Here is a 24,054-nt window from a genome sequence, read left to right as displayed (position 1 = left end):
CTGAAGAGCTAACACTTTATAAACAGTTACAGCATATAGGTTTATTCCTCTTTGGAATAAATGTTTTACATAAATGAATAAAAAGTGATTATGTAAGCCACCCTGTCAGTGGTAAATAGTTTGTTTCAAACACCTAACTGCTTCATCTGCAGGACAGCTTGTTGTGTTGAAAAACAGACTTAATGGCCAGAACACCAAGTGAAAAAAAAAAGAGGAAAAGAAGCCAAAAAAAGAAAAAATGCAATCATCACATCTAAGAATTGGTATGCTGCATTATAATAAATCTTTGCTTTTGGGTTTAATATTGCTGTAACACTTACAGGCCTTGGCCCTCCCTCCACCTGTGATTGGACAGTGAAGGAGAAGCAGCAGACTGAGCAGCTCTCTCATCACTAAGCTCTCTCCTCCTATCAGCATTTTCCTTGTTGCGCACAACCACCGCACCATAACGGACTGGCTTCTTGTGCTGTTCTTCCCTCCCTATACAGGGGATCACAAGAGACTAATATCAAGTCAAATTCAATGACTTAGTAGTTTCCATTAAAAAAAAACCCACACATTTAAAGCCTAACTCCATTTTTAAGATGACTTTAACGACTAGCCTACTGGGCACTTATACCCCCTTCCTGTCCAGGCCAATTTCCAGCTTTCAGTGCTGTCAGACTTTGAATGACAATTGTGTGGTCATGCAACACTGTACCCATATGATATTTTTATAATTTTTTTGTGACAGATAGAGCTTTATTTTGGTGGTATTTACTCACCTCTGGGTTTTTTATTTTTTCTTAAACAAACATAAACCACTGAAAATTTTGAAAAAAAGTTTTTTCTTAGTCTTTGTTATACAAATTTTGTAAATAAGTGATTTTTCTCCTTCACGGATGTGTGCTAATGAGGCTGTAGTGATGGGTACTGATAAGCTGCACTGATGGACACTGATAGGTGGCACTGATGGGCACTGATTAGGAGGCACTGATGGGCATTGACAGGCATCACTGATGGGCACTGAAAGGCAGCACTCATATTTGGCACTGATAGGCGGCACTGATGGGCAATGTTAGGTAGCACGGATGCACACTGATAAGCATCACTGACTGGCACTAACTGGCACTGATAGGTGGCACTGAAAGGCAGCTCAGATGGGCACTGATATGTGGCATTGATGTGCACTGGTAGGCACTGAAATGTGGCACTGATGGGCACTGGCAGGTGGCATGGATGAGCACTGACAGTTGGCACTGATGAACACTGACAGGTGGCACTGCTGGGGCTACACAGATCATCTGGGCACACTCATCATCAGCCCTGATGATCAGTGTACATGTCCCCTCCAAGGAATGCCAATTACCGGCTCTCCTCTCCTCTCGATCTGTCAGCGTGACAGCTCGTGAGGCGAGAAATGCCGATAACCGGCATTTCCTTATTTACATGTGATCAGCTGAGATTGGACACAGCTGATCACATGACCGAGCCGACATCTTCGGCTCTTTCCGTTAATTGGTGATCCGCTGTGTCCGAGGGACACAGCGCACAGTCGATCGCCGCGCTGAGCACTCCCGGTGCTGCACATGCGCGTTTAGAATGGGAGGACGTCATATGACGTCCTCCTAGAACGAGAGAACCGCCTTGCGCCCGTCATTGTACTATATGACTGGCAGGAGGCGGTTAAAGTGATACCAAAGGCTTGCTTTTTTTTTTTTTAATAACAAACATGTCATACTTACCTTCTGGTTTTGCACACAGCCGCCCTGATCCTCCACTTCTCAGGTCCATCGCCGACTGAGCTCCTCTTCCCCGCTGAGTGCCCCCACTACAAGTTGCTTGCTATGGGGGCACTTGTGCATACTCGCTCCCAAGCCCTGCTCTGTGTGTCCAAAGACACACAGCACGGGGCTCAACCCCATCCCTTGCTCCCTCCTCTCTGGCTGTGACTGACAGCAGCGGGGGCCAATGGCTCCTGCTGCTGTGTCTGCGCCAATGAGGGAGAGAGACGGTACAGCAGCTGCTCTCGAGCACATTGCTGGATAAAGATCAGGCTTGGGTAAGTATTAGGGAGGTCGGGGGGAGAAGCTGCAGACAGAAGGTTTTTCACCTTTATCCACAGAATGCCAAAAAGTGAAAAAAAAACCTTCTGCCTTTAGAATCACTTTATATAAGGAAATCTCCACAATGGGACACATATGGCGAAAAAAAAAAAAAATCTGACAGGGGTCATAACCCTCCCTTGCAAAACTGTCACTCATCTTCTACTTTGGGGTTTCCTTCCGATTAACAACTGAGTTGCCAGCAACTGCACATATCCTGACACTAGCATGCAAGGTAGAAGTTAGAGAAGAGCACCTGCCATCGAAGTGTTCTCAAACAGTAATTTTGATTCATAAAGACCCACTTTATAGAATAATGATCGAGACCCCAGCCTATTTGTACTCAAGCAGACAAATATGATTTCTGTGGTCCTTTATGCTTTGAAAATACTCCACGCAGATATTTGGTCAACTAAAATTGAGGAAAAGGATTGGTGGCTATGAGCAACAAAGCTTTTTCTTACAAGGAGATCAAAAAACACAATGGGAAAACATGTCATGTCTGAACAAATCCAAGAAACAGCACCAACAATCTGCAGAAGAAGCCCTTGACATCAAGCAAACATCCCCCCCACCTCCTGCACTACTGTAAAAATAAGAGCAAGAAAGGTAAATGTTGGTTATATTAAATGATTTCAGAAAATACTAATGCATATATATCCTTCTCTTTTTAAGGCTGAGATTCTTTATTGTACCTACCACTTCCCCCACAGAGGCGGCTGCCATGTGCACTACTGGAGAGAGGTATGGAGAGGAATCAGAGCGAAGCCAACGTTTCATGGTTTCATATGTCACAAAGAAAGCAGATGCTAAAGGTAAAATTAAAGCAGACATGGTGAGAAAACACGAATGTAAACTATCTAATAAAGCTGAGCTCCAGGTACATAAACTTTTGTTTAAATATTTCCCTTAATAGCTTTAAAGAATATAAATCCACACAGTGTGCACCTGCTGTCTTTGTACTACCAAATATTACTTTGTAAAAGAAGCAGTGATAGCTGTACATAGTCTATACAGAAAGCAGAGCTGTGGGAGGGACCCAGTACAGGCTGCCTGTAGAAAACTACAGGAGGGGCGGAGACAAGACCAGTCACCCTGCACAAGGAGAGAGAGCAGCAGTGACTGGTCTTTATTACAGGAAGCTCCTGCACAAGTTTCACTGCACAGATCTGGAAGAAATACAAAATGCACACTAAGATTCAAGGAAGAATACACTTGACTTTTTAATTAATTTGGACATTATTTGCTTATCCCGGAGTTCACCTTTAAAGCACAATTCAAGCTTATACTTTTTATTATTTTTGTGGTCAGGCTGCATTACAAGTAAAGAATTGGGCTTTTTTAAACTTTTTTACTATGCATTGGTGTTTAAAGTGATTGTAAATGTTCTGATAAAAAAAAATAAATAAATAACAAACAGGTTATACCTACTTGCTCTGTGCAAGGTTTTTGCAAAGAGCAGCCCCAATCCTCCTCTTCTTGGGTCCCCCATGTGCGCTCTAGGCCCCCCCCCCCCGCAAAGTGCTCCCAGAGCAAGCTGCTTGCTCTGGGAGCACTCATGTTTGCTCGCTTGCTCCTGAGCCGCCCCTATGAGAGACACAGAGCACTTGTCGCCCCACCCCCTGTTCCCTCCTGACTGGCCCTGAGTTACAGAATTGGGTGCAAATGGCTCCTACTTCTGTGTCTCAGCCAATGAGGAGGGAGCAGAGGCAATGAGGAGGCAGAGACCCGGGAGAGCTTCTGCTCTTGTGCACATCGCTGGATTGGGATCAGGCTCAAGTGAGTATGGAGAGGGAGGGGCTGCACACTGAAGGATTTTTACCTAGAATGCATGAAGGTAAAAAACCTTCAAGCTTCAGTACCATTTTATCTGTACTAAGCCATCCTGTTCTGCCCATACGCTAGAGAGACAGATCATGACTGTTACATATACTGTCAGCATAGGGCAATAGGGCAGCTTGGAAAAGTTAAACGCTTTAGCGCAGTAAACAATTAAAAATAAATAATGCCATACTATTTATTTGTTATATAGCCTGATTGCATAACAGGTAAAACATTGGAGGCTTCATTTGGACATGAACTAGCAACCCCCCCCAAAAAAAAAAAAAAAAAAAAAAAAAAAAAGTATTTGTATTTTTATATATACCGTATTTTTCGCTCCATAAGACGCACTTTTTCCCCCCCAAAAAGGGGGGAAAATGTCAGTGCGTCTTATGGAGCAAATATAAAGCGGCCGGTCCGGTATTTTTGCGGCCACCATGTCAGAATACCGGGCCGGCCGCTCAGCTGTTTTCTCCTGCAGGGCCTTACCTGTTCCTCGCTCCAGCACTGCACAGTCTTCCCGCGCTGGCTTCTGTGACAGCCGGGTGCCCACTGCGCATGTGCTGCGCTTTGTGAATGATCCGGTGTCTTCTGGGACACACGACAGGTCCCAGAATGCGCCGGGCCATTCACAAAGCGCAGCGCTTCTCGCGCATGCGCAGTGGGCACCCGGCTGTCACAGAAGCCGGCCCGGGAAGAAGAGGGAAGGACAACTCCGCGGAAGTGGGAGCGGGTACCTGTCAAATTCAGGTACCCGCACCCCCTCCCTCCCCAAAGGTCAGCAGTCTCTGGTCATCCCCTGCACTGTCTGCAGTCTCTGGTCATCCCCTGCACTGTGTCTGCAGTCTCTGGTCATCCCCTGCACTGTGTCTGCAGTCTCTGGTCATCCCCTGCACTGTGTCTGCAGTCTCTGGTCATCCCCTGCACTGTGTCTGCAGTCTCTGGTCATCCCCTGCACTGTGTCCGCAGTCTCTGGTCATCCCCTGCACTGTGTCCGCAGTCTCTGGTCATCCCCTGCACTGTGTCCGCAGTCTCTGGTCATCCCCTGCACTGTGTCCGCAGTCTCTGGTCATCCCCTGCACTGTGTCCGCAGTCTCTGGTCATCCCCTGCACTGTGTCCGCAGTCTCTGGTCATCCCCTGCACTGTGTCCGCAGTCTCTGGTCATCCCCTGCACTGTGTCCGCAGTCTCTGGTCATCCCCTGCACTGTGTCCGCAGTCTCTGGTCATCCCCTGCACTGTGTCCGCAGTCTCTGGTCATCCCCTGCACTGTGTCCGCAGTCTCTGGTCATCCCCTGCACTGTGTCCGCAGTCTCTGGTCATCCCCTGCACTGTGTCCGCAGTCTCTGGTCATCCCCTGCACTGTGTCCGCAGTCTCTGGTCATCCCCTGCACTGTGTCCGCAGTCTCTGGTCATCCCCTGCACTGTGTCCGCAGTCTCTGGTCATCCCCTGCACTGTGTCCGCAGTCTCTGGTCATCCCCTGCACTGTGTCCGCAGTCTCTGGTCATCCCCTGCACTGTGTCCGCAGTCTCTGGTCATCCCCTGCACTGTGTCCGCAGTCTCTGGTCATCCCCTGCACTGTGTCCGCAGTCTCTGGTCATCCCCTGCACTGTGTCCGCAGTCTCTGGTCATCCCCTGCACTGTGTCCGCAGTCTCTGGTCATCCCCTGCACTGTGTCCGCAGTCTCTGGTCATCCCCTGCACTGTGTCCGCAGTCTCTGGTCATCCCCTGCACTGTGTCCGCAGTCTCTGGTCATCCCCTGCACTGTGTCCGCAGTCTCTGGTCATCACCTGCACTGTGTCCGCAGTCTCTGGTCATCACCTGCACTGTGTCCGCAGTCTCTGGTCATCCCCTGCACTGTGTCCGCAGTCTCTGGTCATCCCCTGCACTGTGTCCGCAGTCTCTGGTCATCCCCTGCACTGTGTCCGCAGTCTCTGGTCATCCCCTGCACTGTGTCCGCAGTCTCTGGTCATCACCTGCACTGTGTCCGCAGTCTCTGGTCATCCCCTGTACTGTGTCCGCAGTCTCTGGTCATCCCCTGTACTGTGTCCGCAGTCTCTGGTCATCTCCTGTACTGTGTCCGCAGTCTCTGGTCATCTCCTGTACTGTGTCCGCAGTCTCTGGTCATCCCCTGTACTGTGTCTGCAGTCCATTGGTTCAGAATATTTTTTTCTTGTTTTTCGCCTCTAAAACCTAGGTGCGTCTTATGGTCAGGTGCGTCTTATGGAGCGAAAAATACGGTGTATATATATATATATATATATATATATATATATATATATATATATATATATATATATGGGGAGTAGCTTCATTTATTTCTGAAGAGCACCTAATGTGGATCCCTGATGTGCACTGATAGCCAGCACAGATGGGCACTGATAAGGCTACACTGACCATCAGGGCACTGATGATCAGTGTAGATGTCCCCCTGAGAAATGCCGCTTAACGGCTCTCCTCTCCTCACACGCTGTCAGTTTACACTGAAATCAGCTGTGATTGGACACAGCTAGTCACAAGGTAAAAGACGGCCCTTTACTAGGACACGTGATCAGTTGATCAAGGTGCTCCAGGGGCACACGGGGGTGTGGTTCTGGGGGGATGTCCATGGACGCCCTCCCAGAACTAGACGACTGCGCTGTGGCCATCTTTTGCCTATAACGCCATCAAGAAGTGGTTACATGCTTGATTTTGACCTGGTATCACCATACAGCAGTCCCTAGTGGTTCACAAGCTGATGAAGCATTCTGATGTGAGAAGAGAACAATGACCGAAAAAAGAGCTGATCACTCCGCTGCTTCTCCTTTCACTGTCCAGTCACAGGCTGAGGTAGGTCCAGGATGACCTAGGCTCAGAGAAAATGGAGTGAATGATACCAGCCATTAAGACTGAGAACATCTGGTAGCAGAGAAGCACAGTGGGGGATTAAAAGTGTATATTACAACAAAGGCTGGTTTTGTTACTTTATCTTTCAGTGGGTTAGTAATTGTATCCTGTTACTTTTGGCTGTATGTTTGCTTTGAATAAAGCTAAACTACAGAAAAAAAGCTAAATACACCATTAGACAGTAAACATGCCAAAGGGTTTATATTTCACTCCAGCCAATTTACACAGCCTGGTCACCTAACTTTTTTCATCAGCCGTGAAGCAATGCTACTAGGTCCCCTCCTTGCTTCTGGCCTGTGACTGGACAGTAACCACTTGCATACCTGGCCTTTTCTGACACTTTGTTTACATGTAAAAATCTGTATTTTCTGCTAGAAAATCCAATTGTTTGTTAAAATTTAAAAGATGATTTAACACCGAGTGAACAGATACAAACATGTCATGCCTGTGCACCGGCAACAAACCACGTAAATTTTACTATCCATAGGCAGTGCTTTAAGGGCAAGTTCACCCCACAAAAATGCACTCGGGATGCATTTCGGATACGTTTTTTCTTTCAGTTCACACCACACTCCGTTCTAGTGCAGTCTTGAAGCAGTTTGCTATGTTCCAGTACAGTTCTGTGCAGACAAAAATGCAGCATATTCTACTTTTTTTTCTGCATCGGAAACCGACGGCACTGGTGTGAACTAGGGCCATTAGAAAACACTATGCATGCATTTTTGATGCAGAAAAAAAAAACACACTCGACTGCATCTGGTGTGAACTAGCCCTAAAAGCCTTTAGATTTACACAGGAGGTCTGGTTCCAAAATTACTGCCCACAATCTGACTTTCGTTTTGATACTTCACATTTGTGGAACGATCACTGTTTGCATGCCTGCAGGACCAATGCATGCGTTAGCCTTTGCAAGCAAGCACGGGGACACTTTCAAAAGCTTCTTTTTTATTACTATTTATTTTTACACCGTTGCTTAAAATTGTTTTTGATTAATTTTATTTTTATCACAGAGAATATTAATATCCCCTGTAATAGCAATAGGCAGTGACCGGTACTCTTTATGTAGAGATCTGTGGTCAGTTAGGCCCTTAAACGTATTTGATCACACCAAGATCAGTGTGATCACACACAGAACTTTCCAAATTTAAAAATGGCTATTTACATCCCGGAAAAGTGTAAGTGATGAATGCTCATCGCTTTCAGCTTCCTATACCGTAGAGGCGATCAGAGCCGTTCTGGTTTTTGGTTGCCTCTATGGTCAGCTGGCATAAACGCCTGCTGATTGCTCAGGTCTCCTGGTGGGACAGAAGAGCCCGAGAGAGCCATGGAAGGTGGTGGGGGACGTCCCCTCCCACTGCTTGTAAAAGTGATCCAGCAGGTAATTACCAGCTTGGATTGCTTTCACAAGAAAGGCGTCCATTGGCTCTATAAAATGATGCCAGGATGATGCTTGCAGCTGCGGGCTTCATCCTGTTATAACCGCTTGCAGTTCAGCAATGTACAGGTAAGTCAAGTGGGTAAACAAGCAGCAACAGACTGAAAAGGTGATTTCTTTACTCTCTCCTTTTTAGTTCATGTGCACGTAGGGCACCTGACTGGCTCCTAGTGATGCCCCCCCCCCTCCCCCTCCGGCCCCTGCCCCCAGGCAGTTGTAATCAAGTCAAAATCAAGCATTTATGCTAGTTTTATTTAACCCCTTCACACCAGCGCCTCCCGGCCCTTTAAGAGTTCCAGAAGCCAGAAGGAGGGGTTTAGGGTCATGTGACCACCGTGATGCGCCGTCACGGCGGTCACATGATCGGGAAAAGTCCAGATCGAAAGAGGAGATCGGGACCTTTCCGTAAGTACCAGACGTGTGCTGGGAGCGCGCACTCTCGGCACATATGTTCTTTTTTAATAGAACGCAAATGTGCCACCGCTCAGCGTCTAGGCCCAGACGCCGGGAGGCCACAAATTTGTGTGCAGCCGGTGTAAAGAGGTTAAAGTATAGCTCAAGCCAAACAGCTACTTTTCTGATTTTGGATAGAGTGGAAAAGATTTATAATCCTGGTTTTTGCTGCTCTTAGCATGATTTCCCTATACTACCAGTCATGCTAATGATGGTGTACCCGACAGGGATGCGCACAGTGGACACAGGAAGATTAGGATCTTTGAAGATGGACTTGTAACCTTGAGATTGTCCATGCTTTTCCACAATTTTTGTTCTCATATCCTCAACAATTCTTTGCTGCTCTTTCTCTGTTCCATGCTCCATGTGGCACACAGAGACACACAACAGAAAGGCTGAGTAATTTTTTCACCATTTTAACTGGTTGCCAGTATGATTTCTATATTGTCAGCACCTGTTAATTGATACAGGTGAGTTTAATTATAAATTACAGGAGCATCACAAATTTGGAATGCAATTATTTTTTACAATTTTGAAACGGTGCCAATAATTTTGTCCAGTCTATTTGTGAAGTTTTGGGTGGAATGTGTCAGATTTGGCTTTTTGTTTCTCCACTTTTTTGTGTCATACCAATATGAACTACAGAAATAACCATTAGAATGCCTAAGCATTTTAAATTGCAACAATTTTCTGGGTGAAGTGGTGTATTATCAGGCAGAAATGCAGGGGTGCCAATTTTTTTGGCCATGACAGCTTTTTGAAACATCACAGCACCCTGCCTCAATACTCCTCACAAAAGTCCTTGGCCTTGACGTAAGCAGTGGACTGACTTTTGGGAGAAGTTATAAATGTCTTGATGGCTGGATATCGGTTTGGAGGAGTGGGAATTCCTAGACAGGCAATATTTGCATGCAGACAACACTGGTTGACAACCACATGTGATTCTGATCCTCCATGACTGGAAGAACTAAAATCTAGTAAAGGAATAGAGTGGGCCAGTGACAGCAAGGCTGGGGAGGAATGAGTTAGATGATGGTGGACATCCTCCAGCCAGGAATGAGGCAAGCTCTATATGATTTGCTGCAGCTTCTAATACACACTATGAGAGGCTCTCAGTGTGCAGTGAAATCATAGAAGCAATTTCAATAGAGGAGAGGAACCGATTCAATTTTGCAGGAGAGACTAAAGATAAGGATGCAGTTCAGCTTTAAGTTTCTATACTTTTTTGCTTCTTTAGTGGCAGAGGCACTATAGTTCACATCTTACATTGGAAAAAGATCTTACCATTAGGAAAGGATCCAATAGCAGTGGATGGGACACCAGCATAGATGCCACGGAAGCCACCAGCCCTGGAAAACCCTTGAGGGCTCTGTAGTCTGGTTTTAATGGTGTCCAGAGGAAATAAAATCAGATCGACACACATCCCAGCTGTCCCACCGGCCTATGAAACAAATTAGTAGTGAGTATGGAGGAAAACCTTATCTGACAAGCACACAAAATATTAAGTATTTTGTTCCTTGAATGTAATTTTGACTGATGATATTGTTAGGTAAAAATGGAAAAAAAGTGAAAATTAAAAAGAAAATCAGCTTTTGCTGAAAGGCTGCAGGCAGAGCTTTAAGCTCCTTTTGCCGCTTGCGGACCACCCGCAATAGATATATATTAAAAATTTTTTTTTTTGGGGGGGGAGGGGGAGATGGTATGTGCTTGGGTGTAACTTTAATTTTTTACTATAAAAAAAAAAAAAAAAAAAAAAACAACTTTTGGTGACAGGTTCTCTTTATAGACATCCAAGGTCTAAAAGACCCTGCATGTCTCACCTGTACTGCACTTAATGTAATGTGGTGCACATCGCACCATATTACATTCATTCCCGAGGATTGTATTCTGTTAATGGGGACTCAGAAGTGACATCGTAACGTCACTTCCGGGTCAGCACAAGAAGGGGAGGGGAGAGGAGTGGAGCGGACTTGTCTGCTCTCCTCCCTCCCCTCCAGTCAACAGCAAGCCAGGCCCGCAGATGGGCAAGTGAAGCCCGGGAAACCCCACAGGGGTGTGCGCAGAGAGTTTGGCACTGTGTAGAAGAAATCTGCGGCAGTGCTACCACCGATTGCTTCACCTGACATGTGAGCCCACTGCTTGCCTGCAGCAGGGCTAAAGGTAGAAAAAAACTACCTGCCCAGTGCCCGGAACTACATTTCCCGGGCGTTGGGCGATACGAATCCAACATCCCTGTTGTGTTGTGGATTTTATTTGCAATGACAATAAATCTTATCTTAAAGTGGTTGTAACCTCTTACCTATACCCAGTGAAGTGACTGGCCTCAGGTGATACACAGAGATGAGACAAATCCTCCCACATAATTTGTACCTGTTTATCTGTAGTCTTCTCTTCTCTACACCCATTCAAAGTGCTGAATTTGTATAGCTTTCTGAGCTTTTAGAAAAAAAAGGGGGTAGAGAGATGAAGCTACACTCTGCAGAGCTCAGTGAGGAGAGCCCTGAGAGCTGATTGGAGGGAAGGGAAACACTCCCCTCCACACAGCACACAGGAACAGAGCTGAGGATGGTCCCTCCCCTGTCACCATTTGTCTCTTGGTGTCAGGACATAACTCATGCTAATAGCACAGGAACGAAGCAGCAGACAGAAATTAAGCTGGTGTTTATTTACTAAAGCTGGAGAGTGCAAAATAAGGTTCACTTCTGTACAGAAAACAGTCAGCTTCCAACTTCAGCTTGTTCAATTAAGCTTTGGCAATAAACCCTGGAAGCTGATTGGTTTCTATGCAGAAGTAGGCCTGATTTTGCACTCTTCAGCTTTAGTAAATAAACCCCACAGTGCTGCTAACTGAAACAAGTACACATTATAGAGAGATATGCTTTGTTCATATTTCATGTCTGATGTTTACAACCACTTTACGCTTACAGCTGTCGCTGCGGTGAGCTTGATTCAACCACTTGAGTTCCTGGACATTTCGATACAACCTTACGGCGACGGTTAAGTGATTTAAGGATGCTTTATTGCTGGAACCTGCTTCCAGGGATGCCTGAAACCGGGTAATTGTGTTCACGTATGGTGGACATGTCTGACTGTTCATGCCTTATGGAACCATATCTACAATATGTTTAACATACTTTTTGTTCGTTACTATCCCGATGCTGCAGGAGATGGCATTGCTCAATTTGAAACCTGGACTCACTAACCACCAAATTAGGCTTCTGACCTGTATATTTACCACCGCCAAACAGATTGTAAATAGAGTTTGGTTGACAAATGCACTCTCCGTGTAAGCAGTAACATCTAAAGTACACTGGATACTCACAATAAGCTGCATACATGTAATAAAACATAGGATCCCTGGGTCACTAAACTCATGCCATGGATTTTGATTGGCATCTACTAGACCTGTAAATGGCCACATTACTTATCTAATGGTTAAGGGGTTAGTTCTAACCTCCCACGATGATCCCCCCCTTTTCTATGATCCCCCCACCCCACTCTCTTCTTCATGTGCTTCCTCACCCCACAATTGTTATCTGTATAAATGTTGACTTTCCACACTGGCCCTGAAGTCATGCATTGATAATCTCTCTCTGTACCATATTGCCTATTTATGCTGCTGGGTGACCTCTAATGCACTGTAGGTCTGTGTGCCAAACCTCTGTCTGCTATGTCTTGCATTGGCTGTGTATTTGTTGCCTTGAGAAAACAATAAAAAGTTAAGAACAGAAAGAAGCCTTGTATTTGATTTTTGTCATTTCTGTACAACAATGAACCATTACAATGAGAAAACCTACTGCTGTTGTGTCCTGTCATTATACATTAGAATCAGTGATACAGTAGACATTATAGCCACAGATTTGCAAAAACAATGTTTGATGAAAATAAAAAAAAGTTGGAGATGCTTAGTAAAGGACAAAAAGGAGGTACAACATGAAACTAGACAAGTCGCCACTCAACTGACCTGGTGCTTAGGTAGTGTAAGTATATGGAGCCTTAGCCAACGCCACTGCAGCCACACAACCCCACGAGTTTTGCCCCACTCTGTGGCTGTAATGGCAAACGCTGGGTGCAATAACTAAAAGCAAGTCATATACACGCACACACAATCAACATGTAGTCATACAGGTACTTTTAATCAGCATTTACACCATTACATATTCTACGCATGTGAAAGACCCTCTACCCAACGAATACCTGCCTTGGCACATCATAGCATTTACTCAGCACTCCAAGAAATAACAGAATCAAACTGCAATATTCTAGCACTGTCAAAACCTCCACTTTTATTATCACACGACACACAAGAGGATATATCTTATAGTCATCAGAATCTGCATAATAACACACAGCATGTGAGCATTACAGCATGAAATAGACACATCATTTGACAGCGTCACAGCATAGAATTAATACATTACCAAAGCTATGTGGAAGCGGGAAAGAACAAATCCCATCGGAACCATACTGCCCAGGGGGTCATGGGGAAGCTGTAAGCGCAACCAATTGATGAGCCTTATAGCCTTTGCAAGAATCCCAGCGTCAGAGTGTCCTCTGGCCACTAAGGGGCTTCCTATCGGTTTCGCTTGGACTCCCGGCTTTTAAACCATTTTTCTGGAAGCCTTCCAATAGTGGGTGGGTGCCACACCCACCATAGGAGGAACTAGCAGAAAGGTTCCGTGAGGATAGGAGAGTCATGCTTAGCCGCCATATTGATTCCACATCGTTATCTGAAAAGTCAGTTTTACTTCAGTTCAGCTTCTTATCTACCCTAAACTTCTTCTCATCTAGCCCAAACTTAAAGATTTCTAATTTCTCAAGCAAGTAGACATCTTTAAATAGGTTCTTATCTTCTAATGTGACATTACTAGATGCCATAGACACGTTCAATTCCATAAACAAGTTTTTATCTTACTCTAAGCAGAATATCTTGTAACTCTGTTGCTTTGGATTAGAGAAATGACATCAGTTACCTCTCATGCTCCTGGCATACACTTACCCTACCTATGCACTGGGTTGGTTGAATGGCAACTTATCCTCTTTTTCATGTTGGACCCATACTTCTGAATGGTACATAGCTGCTCGCTCAGCTACACAACAGGTGGGGAAATCCTTACTTACCCTACCACTAAGTCTCGTGCATATCACAAAAAGGAGGTACACATATACTGTGGAGCACAAATAACCTAGAGAATACTTGGGATGGTGGTGGTAGATGCCAGCCAAGGACCCTAGATTCAATCAAAAATTTGTGAGTGAACTTTATTTTCATAAGCTATTCTATACACAGGTACAATTAGGTAGGTGAGTATTTTCCATGTCCCTAGGGTTGGAGGTGAGGGGATCTTCTACAATCCTGTTCTATGGGGATGGTTCACATCTATGCTCTGCAGTACAACGCGACATAGAAAATACAGAGGTCCATTCTTAATACCTACATATGTGCATTACCAAGAACACGAACAGTGTGATCCCAACCTTAAAGTAACATTAAACCTTCATTTTTTTTGTTTTATTAAAATAACAAACATGTCATACTTTCAATGGGGCCCCATGCAGGCTTGCTCCCATGCCACCCTGTCTGGGTCTACTGAAACAGACTGGGCGGTTTGCGCCCCCCATCACAGCATTTGACTGACAGCAGCGGGAGCTAATGGCTCCTGCTACTATCACTCTGCCCAGTGAGGAGGGAGACAGTGGCAAGAGCCACTGTTCTCATGCACATGGCTGGATCGGGTCGGGTTGAGGCAAGAAAAAGGTGAGGCTGAGAGGATCCTGCAGCACCGTAGGATTTTTACCTTGATGCACAGAATGCATTACGGTAAAAAACTTTAAGGCTTTAGAACCAATTTAATATCTTAGGCAGCCCATACATGATTCATATATTTTTGCTGAACCAATGGGTTGAGCGAAAAAAAAAAAAAAATGACTCAATTCCCCCATTTACACACTTGATGTAGATGAGGAAATCACTCCTGCTGACCTATTGTATTGTGACAGCGGAGAGACTTCCCTCTATCAGAAAACACTGATCAACACTGCTGGTTATAGCCGGCGGCAATAATCATGCAGAAATTTTCCAACATGCCGATCGTACAGAAATCGATCGGTAGATCGACATCTGTACAACCAGTCTGTCCACACATGGATCAAAATTCTGCCGATCCCTACTGAACCGGACAAATTTTAACCCATGTATGGCTAGCTTTACTGTAAGATAATGTAAATCACTTTTATGTTATTGGACTCCAAATGTGCCATGGTGAGGTGATATATGACCATTTTGGACATGGACAATGCTGTTTGGAGACCTTTCATAAAGTTTCACTACTCAGCTGAGATCCATTATACTATGGGGACCTTTATAGCAATTATCTTGTCTGACAAAGAACATAACAGACGTCGTATAACGGTACATCTCACTTTCAAGTGCCGTCAGCCGAGTGCTGAAGATGTGACACCTATATCTGAAACTATAATCAATAATGTAATTACACTTCTAATCTCAGACTAGGATACCATGCAGATTGATTGCCAGTTAGTATTCTCACTGTGTTCCCTGCATTTGTGAAACCTTTGTAGAGTAACAAAGTCTATGGGAACTACAATATATACACACACACACACACAGTACATTATATATATTTACATATATATATATATATATATATATATATATATATATATATATATATATATATACACACACACACACATATATACACACACACATACATTAACAGTATACACCAATAGCAAAAAAAAAAATACATTTACCATTCATCTTACCTGGGACCTGTCACGTGTCCCACAAGACTACGGGGAGGGAGTGGAAGGACAACTCCGCGGAAGTAGGAGCGGGTACCTGTCAAATTCCCCGCTCCCCAAAGGTCCCCAGTCTCTGGTCATCCCCTGTACTGTGCCCGCAGTCTCTGGTCATCCCCTGTACTGTGCCCGCAGTCTCTGGTCATCCCCTGTACTGTGCCCGCAGTCTCTGGTCATCCCCTGTACTGTGCCCGCAGTCTCTGGTCATCCCCTGTACTGTGCCCGCAGTCTCTGGTCATCCCCTGTACTGTGCCCGCAGTCTCTGGTCATCTCCTGTACTGTGCCCGCAGTCTCTGGTCATCTCCTGTACTGTGCCCGCAGTCTCTGGTCATCTCCTGTACTGTGCCCGCAGTCTCTGGTCATCTCCTGTACTGTGCCCGCAGTCTCTGGTCATCCCCTGTACTGTGCCCGCAGTCTCTGGTCATCCCCTGTACTGTGCCCGCAGTCTCTGGTCATCCCCTGTACTGTGCCCGCAGTCTCTGGTCATCCCCTGTACTGTGCCCGCAGTCTCTGGTCATCCCCTGTACTGTGCCCGCAGTCTCTGGTCATCCCCTGTACTGTGCCCGCAGTCTCTGGTCATCCCCTGTACTGTGCCCGCAGTCTCTGGTCATCCCCTGTACTGTGTCCGCAGTCTCTGGTCATCCCCTGTACTGTGTCCGCAGTCTCTGGTCATCTCCTGTACTATGTCTGCAGTCCATTGGTTCAGAATATTTAAGTGTTCTTGCATGGCAAGAGCACTTATTGTTATCTCACAAGTATATTCTTATTCTTATTATAGCCAAATTTGCCACGCTAACTCCTCCCACAGTTTTTACACTACAAAGACAAGTAATATATCAAAACGTGCGGATTGTTCCCGATCGGATTGCTATTACTTTGTGGAACGTTTCGCCGAATCGTTCACGAAATATTGCGGTTTTTGTGGCGAAATTTTCCCATAGGAATGAATGGTGCATCTAGAGTGGCAGCAGAGCACAGCTACAGGGTGGAAGGAAAAATCAGAACGTGATTTGTAAACTGCCATCACTCTGTCATTTTCAAGCCCACCTACACATATCTTATATCAAAATGTTCAGCTAACCCTGCTGTCACTAAGCCATAGTCCTTATAGTTTTCACAATATGACCATTTGTTTGCACCTCACCCCTCCCATTGACTTTCATTGAAACTCCACTCTAGACACCGGAAATTTTAAGGGACGTATTTAAACTGCGACTGTGTCTTCATTTTTTATCTTTCAGAGACATCCTATACATCAAAATTTAGCTCTTCGCAGTAGCATTTATACTTTTAAAACTACAAGCGTTTGAAGATGGCAATCGCCAGTGAAGTTGGCAAGTTTAAACAGTGTTTTTAGAACAGACCTGCTGACATTCCTGACTGAGTGAGTTGCTATAGCAACCAAACATGACTCACACGCAGCCATTGAGGCTAACTGTGAGCTCCAAAATACAAGCTGAAATGCATTTCTCACTATCAGGCTTGCTATGTGCACTGCTTACATTTCATCATTACTTGGTAAAGGTTACTTGCAAGAACACTTTACACAATTTCCCCAGAAATTGTAGATTTTCTAGTTTTTCTTGTTTTCCTCCTCGAAAATCTAGGTGCAGGTGCTTCTTATGGAGCGAAAAATACGGTACATCATGAGAAGCTAATGCAACAGTTTTTGATAACGTGTTATCTCACATCCCAGCACTGCCAAGGCACTGGTCATATGGTCTATCCCAGATAAAATACGGACACCAGTCTGCCAAGATCTTCCACAAATGCCTTAGAAATGTGAGCCATGTAATACAGCAGAAAACTGTTCTTATTTGGAGAGGGTTTTGTCCAAGGGTGGCCATAAAAACGTTGATAAATGATCAATTTCTTCTGATATGAATAATCTATCTATAGTCGACAATCCATTCAAACAATATCCCACACACAGGAAAGTGGATTTTATTCCATAGTTCAGATACAATATCAGATCTAGAAGAACTTAAAGCAGAACGTCACTCTCTAAATCAACATTGACTGATTTTAATCCTTATGCTGCTAGTATTAAACAGATAGTTAAGTATATATTTACTAGTTTTAACCTTTTTTTTTTTACATTCCTTCATTTACTTCCTGGTTTCCATGCCTAGGCAAATAATGTCATACATGCGACATGCTAGGAGTCTTCAGGAGGGGAGGGTTCTCAGCTCAGCCAACACCTGAGCTAAAGACAGATGGATTCCAGGAAATAACTGCTACATCATCTGTCCTTACTTAAGAGGGCCACTGCCAGAAATGCCAGGAGGTGTTTTTCAAAATGATTTCTCAGCAAAATAAAGCATGGAGACATGGATGGATGGAGAAGTTTGTTTTGAATATTAAAAATTAATTATATAGAATTTTTGGTTTGTGGTACTCAGACGCAATGCAGTTCCACTTTAAGTTGCTTCCTGATTTCCATGCCTAGGCAAATGATGTCACATATCCCAGGGATCTTCAGGAGGCTTTCTCAGTTCAGCACACCCTCCTGCCTGCATTCCTGAGCTAAAGGCAGATGGATTGGAAGAAGTAAATAATACATGAATCATCTGTCCTTACTCAAGATTGCCACAGCCAGAAATGTTAGGGAGATGTCTTTGTAAGCGATTCGTCAGCAAAATAAAGCATGAATGGGGGAGTTTGCTTTAAATATTAAAAATGAATGGTGTTTGTGGTGTTTAGATGCCGTGTAGTTCTGCTTTAAAGAGAAATTCCAGTTATGGATATTCTATTCATAATTACACCAGCCCACCTTGGCTGTACCAATGTATATACCATACACCAGGTATGGGACCAATGTCCCTGGAAGCTGAAAATCAAGGAAGTAGACACTGCTACTACACCGACCTCCACTTGCTTCTGGGTCCCGTACTGAGTGGTTGCCCTGCTGCATTCTTAAACACAGCCACTCAGCATGGAAGTCATTGCTTTGTATTTATTTGTATTGCTTTGTATTTATATTGTATTTTGTAATGCTTTGTACTTTCTGAATGAATGCAAAGCGTTCTCTTATTGGAAGAGGTGGAGAAAGGATGAAGCGCACTCCACCTTTTCCAATCAGAGAATGCTTTGCATTCATTCAGAAAATCTCAAACCTCAAATTTTGAGCATATGACGTCATCCCAGAACACACCCGGTGCTGTCAGTGATCGCTGTGTCCTATGGCCAATCACAGCCGCCTTTTACCACGTGATTAGCTGTGTCCAATGAAACAGCAGATCACAAATTTGCCGGTTATCGGCAGAACTTTCCTCATGATGTCACAAGTCACAGGCAAATGTCACAGAGCAGCTCTGCCCTGATCATCAGTGCCCAGCAGAGCCACCCACCAGTGCCCAGCAGTGCCGCCCACCAGTGCTGCCCAGCAGTTGAGCCCAACAGTGCCTATCAGTGCACATCATTGCCACCTCATCAATGCCCACCAGTGCCGCCTCATTAGTGCTACCTCATCAGTGCATCCTATCAGTGCTGCCTATCCGTGCCGCCTCACCAGTGCCCATCAGTGCTGCCTATCAGTGCTGCCTCATCAAAGCACCTCAGTGATAGAGAAAAATTGCCTGTTTGCAAAATTTTATAATAGAAGCAAAGAAAAACTTTTTTCTAATTTTTATTTTATTTTTTTGTTTATAGTGCAAGAAATAAAAACTCCAGTGGCAATTAAATACCACCAAAAGAAAGCTCTATTTGTGTGAAAAAAAGATAAAAATTTCATATGGGTATAAAGTTGCATGACCGCGCAATTGTCATTCAAAGTGCGACAGTACTGAAAGCTAAAAATTGGCCTGGGCAGGAAGGGGGTAAAAGTGCACGGTTTGCAAGGGGTTAAAAAAAATATTTTTTTTTTTTTACTATATTGGGCCAGTTTCCCTTGATAGAAAAAAAATTCAGGAGATATTTTCCGTGAAAAAAACAAGATATTATCCACCTGGATGCACAAAGTAATTGCGATGATATGTACGGCTTTACTAACACATCAAAATTGTGTTCAGGCGTTTGTTTTAGCATTGAGGAGAAGCCGTTGCTGAAAGCAAATAGAGAGGAACAGTTTCTGTATATGCTGCCCCCGCCACTACTCCTGTCCAAGTGTAAAATAGTGACAGGGAGGCTGCAGGGGCCCCCTGGAGCATGGCGTGGGGTAGCCACTGCGGCTCTTGTCGGTACACCAGTGGGTTGAGGTGTTTGTTAAAAACATGTCTCAACTATGGGCTTTACCTCCCACAAACGATAGCAAGCCCTTACTGTCCTGAGCCGCCTAAAAGGTTGCTTTCACACCAATGCGGTTTACCTGCAACATGTGTGCAGCACAGTAACCTGCAGCTGTCCTGTTAGCCATGCTTTGCCATAGACTGCTATTATATCTTGTGGGCATGGTGTACTTTTAGAAACCTGCAGGATATAAGTAATAGAGTGCTTCCCTAGTTTGAGACTGAGGGCCACATCAGAAGGCTCCGCGGGCCACAGGTTGAGCACCCCTGACTTAAATGATCTGCTACTGACCCAGATACCACAGCATACCTTCAGAGGTCCACTGGAGTCCATGCCTTGACAGGTTATGGTGGGTGGTCATAATGTTATGGCTGATCAGTGCGATAGCACTGACACCCCCAGCATCCCATCACTTAGTTTACGTGTGCCATAGAATGACCCTGCCTGCATCGGAATGGAGTAGAAGGAAGCATGATATTGATGTTCAGATAGAGGTGCATTCTGGGGATGTGCAAGTTCATCGCTAATGCAAATTATGGTAAAAGCCCCCCCCCCCCCCCGGCTAAAAACACCTCCACTTTAACACAAGGTCACTTTAGCTAGCTTGTTTGTTTTCTTCCCTTTTACAGCAAACTGCGCCTTCTCAGAGTTACAGCACTACAAGTCTTAGGCTATGTTCACACTAGCTTTGTCAGCAGGCATCAGACGCACAGGCGACAGGGAAGCGCTTCTCAAACGCCTCTGAAAATTCTGCACATGGCAGCACACAGTGCTGTTCACACAGAAGCGTTAGCGTCGTGGCAAAACTGACGCCTCTGGTCGAGTCAGGAGGAGTTGAAGCCTCCCATTCAAGTCTATGGTGCCGCTCCGCAAACGCCTGGTCGGCGTTTGCGGTGTGGTTGCGAGGCATTTGCGGAGCGTTAATACCATTTAAATTTCATTATAGGTGTTTGTGGTGCAGTTTTAACGCTTGGCATACGCCTACCAACCACCTCAAAACCACGCATAGGGCGTTTTGGGCGCGTTTGCGGAGCGTTAAAAATGCTTCACAAATGCCTAACGCTTGTCAAACGCTATAGAGGCATTAGGCAAAAGTTAGAAATAAAGTCAAGTGTGAACGAGCCCTTAGTCTAGGTTCACACCTAAGCATGTTGCGGTGCGTTTTGCATTTTTCAGAAATGCTCTACAGCAGTGGTTCTTAACCTGGGTTCGATCGAACCCCAGGGGTTCGGTGAGTCAGTCTCGTGGGATCGGCGGAGGTGAAGACCCACACCCAACTCATATGATTCGTGCAGTAAATATTCATTATTATGTTTTTGTTTTTGTGTGAAAATCATGTTTTAATGGTTTTGTTCTTAACGGTTTTGTTCATTTTGTGCACCTATGTATAAATATATACCTATGTTTTGAATTTTAAAAATCATATTTTATTTTTCCAATTAAGAAGGGTTCGGTGAATGCGCATATGAAACTGGTGGGGTTCAGTACCTCCAACAAGGTTAAGAACCACTGCTCTACAGTCTATTTAACATGATATCCTATGGGACAGGTTCACATCTCCACGTTTTCAGCTAGTGAGTTTTTGGAAAGAGTCAGGGACATTTTTAACCGCTTCCCGACCACCCTATGGCAGACGTACTGCTACAGGGTGGCACAGGTGCCCCAAATTACGTATATATACGTTATTTTGCATTTCCCAGTAAGGGGTGCCGCCATTGGCGGCCTCAGCTGTTGATCACTGGGCCCCAGCTGGTGATTCCCCACCGACACTCGCTGAGTGCCGAGAATCACTGACGGGGGAGAGACCTGTATGTAAACAATACAGATCTCTCCCGTCAGCTCCTGCACACTTCTTTGTATGGCTCTGTGCACGCACCCTACCCATTCCCCCATTCGTGGCCGCAGTTGTCAATTACCAGGTCCTGGACGGTGATTACTGGCCAGTGATTACTCACCGCCACCCGGTGATTTCCAAGGATCTTCGACAGGGAGGAGAACTGTTTTGTTTGCTAACAGTTCTCCTCCGTCAGCTTGGGCATACTGCTTTGGATGGCTGTGCACAGTACAGCCATCCAAAGCAGTGTGACTACAGTGAAGCACACAGACACAGCCCCCTAGTAAAACACTCCCAGGACCCTTTGATCGCCCCTCATGTTAACCCCTTCCTGCCCAGTGCCAGTGCTTTTTTTTTTTTTAGAACTGATCACTGTATTGGTGTCACTGGGGATGTCAGTGACACCAAGTCAGTTCCCCCCCAGTGTCAGAATGTCCCGCTATAAGTTGCTGATCGCTGCCATTACTAGTAAAAATAAAAGAAAATCTCCCAGTATCTATACCGCCATTTGTAAATGCTATAAATTTCACGTAAACCAATTCATTTACACGTATTGGGATTTTTTAGCAAAGACATGTAGCAGAATACAATTTGGCCTAAATTTATGACGAAATTTGATTTTTAAAATTTTTTTACTGGACATGTTTAATAGCAAAAACTTAAAAATATTGTTTCTTTCTCAAAATTTACACATTTTTTTTTATATAGCCCAAAAAATAAAAACCGCACAGGCGATCAAATACCACCAAAAGAAAGCTCAATTCATGAGAAAAAAAGGACATAAATTTAAGTTGAGTACAGTGTTGCATGACCGCGCAATCGTCAGTTAAAATAACGCAACGCAAAAAACACCCTGGTCAGGAAGGGGCGTAAATCCTCAGGAGGGCAAATGATTAAACGCAATACATTGCATTTTTGGTTATATAGACTTCAATGGAGATACTGCAGGAAAGTATGTAGTGTGGTTTTTATGCATTTTGATGCGTTTTATTCTGCCCAGCAACAAGTTGACAAAAAAAACTCAAAACGCATCAAAAACGCAGAAAAACATGTGCAAAAACGCAAAACGCACTGCAGAAACAGATCAAACGCAAACTGCATAGGAGTGAACCCAACCTCAGGGACTTTTTTAAATACAAAATGTAGACTTCAATGGAGATGCTGCAGATATAAATGTGATGCGTTTTGATGCATTTTAATCTGCCCGGCAACAAGTCAGAGAAAAAACGCATGTTCAAAAGCGCAAAACTCACTGCAGAAACGGATCAAACGCAAACTGCCTAGGTGTGAACCTAGCCTTACCACCAGCACAGGGGGAGATTTGCTGAAACAGGAGCACACAATCTAGTGCAGCTGTGCATGGTAGCCAATCAGCTTTCAGGTGTAGCACCTCGGTCACATCGGGTGCGACTTGGCATGCGATTTACATGCCATGTGACTTGCAAATCGCATACCAAGTCACACCCTATTGTCCGCTATTACAGAAGTCATATCAGTGCGATTCTGACTTGGTCGGAGCCGCACCGACTTCTAAAGTAGTACGTGCACTACTTTTGGTGCGATCTGCATAGACATCTGTGTCAGATGTCCTACAATCGCACCTCAAACCGGCATCTCACCCGACTTTGAAATCGTGCGACTTCACTGTAAGTCGCACGATTTCAAAATTGGCTTTGATGTGATGGGGGGGGGGGGGGAGTTTAATGTCAAAGTTTGATTGAACAAGTTGAAGCTAGAAGCTGATTGGTTAGCATGCACAGCTGCACCAGATTCTGTGTGCTCCAGTTTTAGTAAATCTCCCCCACAGTGAGAGAGGAGAGGAGCCCCTTGAGTCACAAATAGGGGGATACTCACCAATAATGAGGTGAAGAACTCCCTCCTCTCCATAGTACCAGGCTGGGCTCACCTCTCCTGCACACACATCACACTCACATGTGCCATATACTGACTACCGACAACACAGGGTGACCTAGATACTGTGGACAACAGTCCTATCCCGGGGATACGTGTGTACACCGCACCACAGAGCGACACGGCTTAGTTTTACCCAGGGTTAGTTCCTGGTTGCCCCTCTGCTGTCAGGTAAACTCTGTCTCCGGCTTAGAAATAGGGAAAACTACAGCATGTCAAACCTGTCCGCATCTCAGGCGCCATTTTGTTGTAGCCGGTGACTGAAAACCAGAAGCCTGCTTAGAGCCTGCACTGTATATCTGAGCTGACACTATGGAAATGTTTTGCCCAGACAGTATATTATTATTATACATTATTTATATAGAGCTAAAAGGTTTGCTCAGCGCTGTACATTATAGTGGGAGACAGAATATGAGACAATACAGTAACAAAACAAAACGAGGGGTCAAGAGCCCTACTCTTTCAAGCTTACAATCTAGGACAATATTACATGTTCTGCAGAGAGAGCGCCTATTACTTTAAGGGCAACAGGCCAAAAATATCAGGGACAGCACCAGATCTTATGGCCACCTCTACTAC

General features: G+C 44.8%; 1 protein-coding gene across 2 annotated transcripts in view; it reads right to left on the bottom strand.

Annotated features, from left to right (window-relative positions):
• The window catches only part of SLC25A26 (solute carrier family 25 member 26), a 198,550-nt gene extending 174,973 nt beyond the window's left edge, over positions 1–23,577 (bottom strand). Inside the window, exons 1-3 of one of the 2 annotated variants that reach the window (XM_089676013.1) lie at positions 23,419–23,577; positions 9,963–10,119; positions 2,784–2,893 (exon numbers count right to left, since the gene is read on the bottom strand). In XM_089676013.1, coding sequence (XP_089532139.1) covers positions 2,784–2,893; positions 9,963–10,119; positions 23,419–23,451 — 300 coding nt within the window. In that variant the 5' untranslated portion in view covers positions 23,452–23,577. The remainder of the gene's footprint in view (positions 1–2,783; positions 2,894–9,962; positions 10,120–23,418) is intronic. The other variant, XM_089676011.1, reaches the window with a different exon arrangement.
• Positions 23,578–24,054: the final 477 nt, after the last annotated feature.

This window comes from Staurois parvus, unplaced genomic scaffold, assembly GCF_062004578.1.
Source record: "Staurois parvus isolate SC_StPar_1 unplaced genomic scaffold, SC_StPar_1.0 ptg000162l, whole genome shotgun sequence".
Lineage (NCBI taxonomy): Eukaryota > Metazoa > Chordata > Amphibia > Anura > Ranidae > Staurois > Staurois parvus.
Note: the sequence above shows the minus strand (reverse complement) of the source record. Positions and strands in the feature narration are given on the sequence as shown.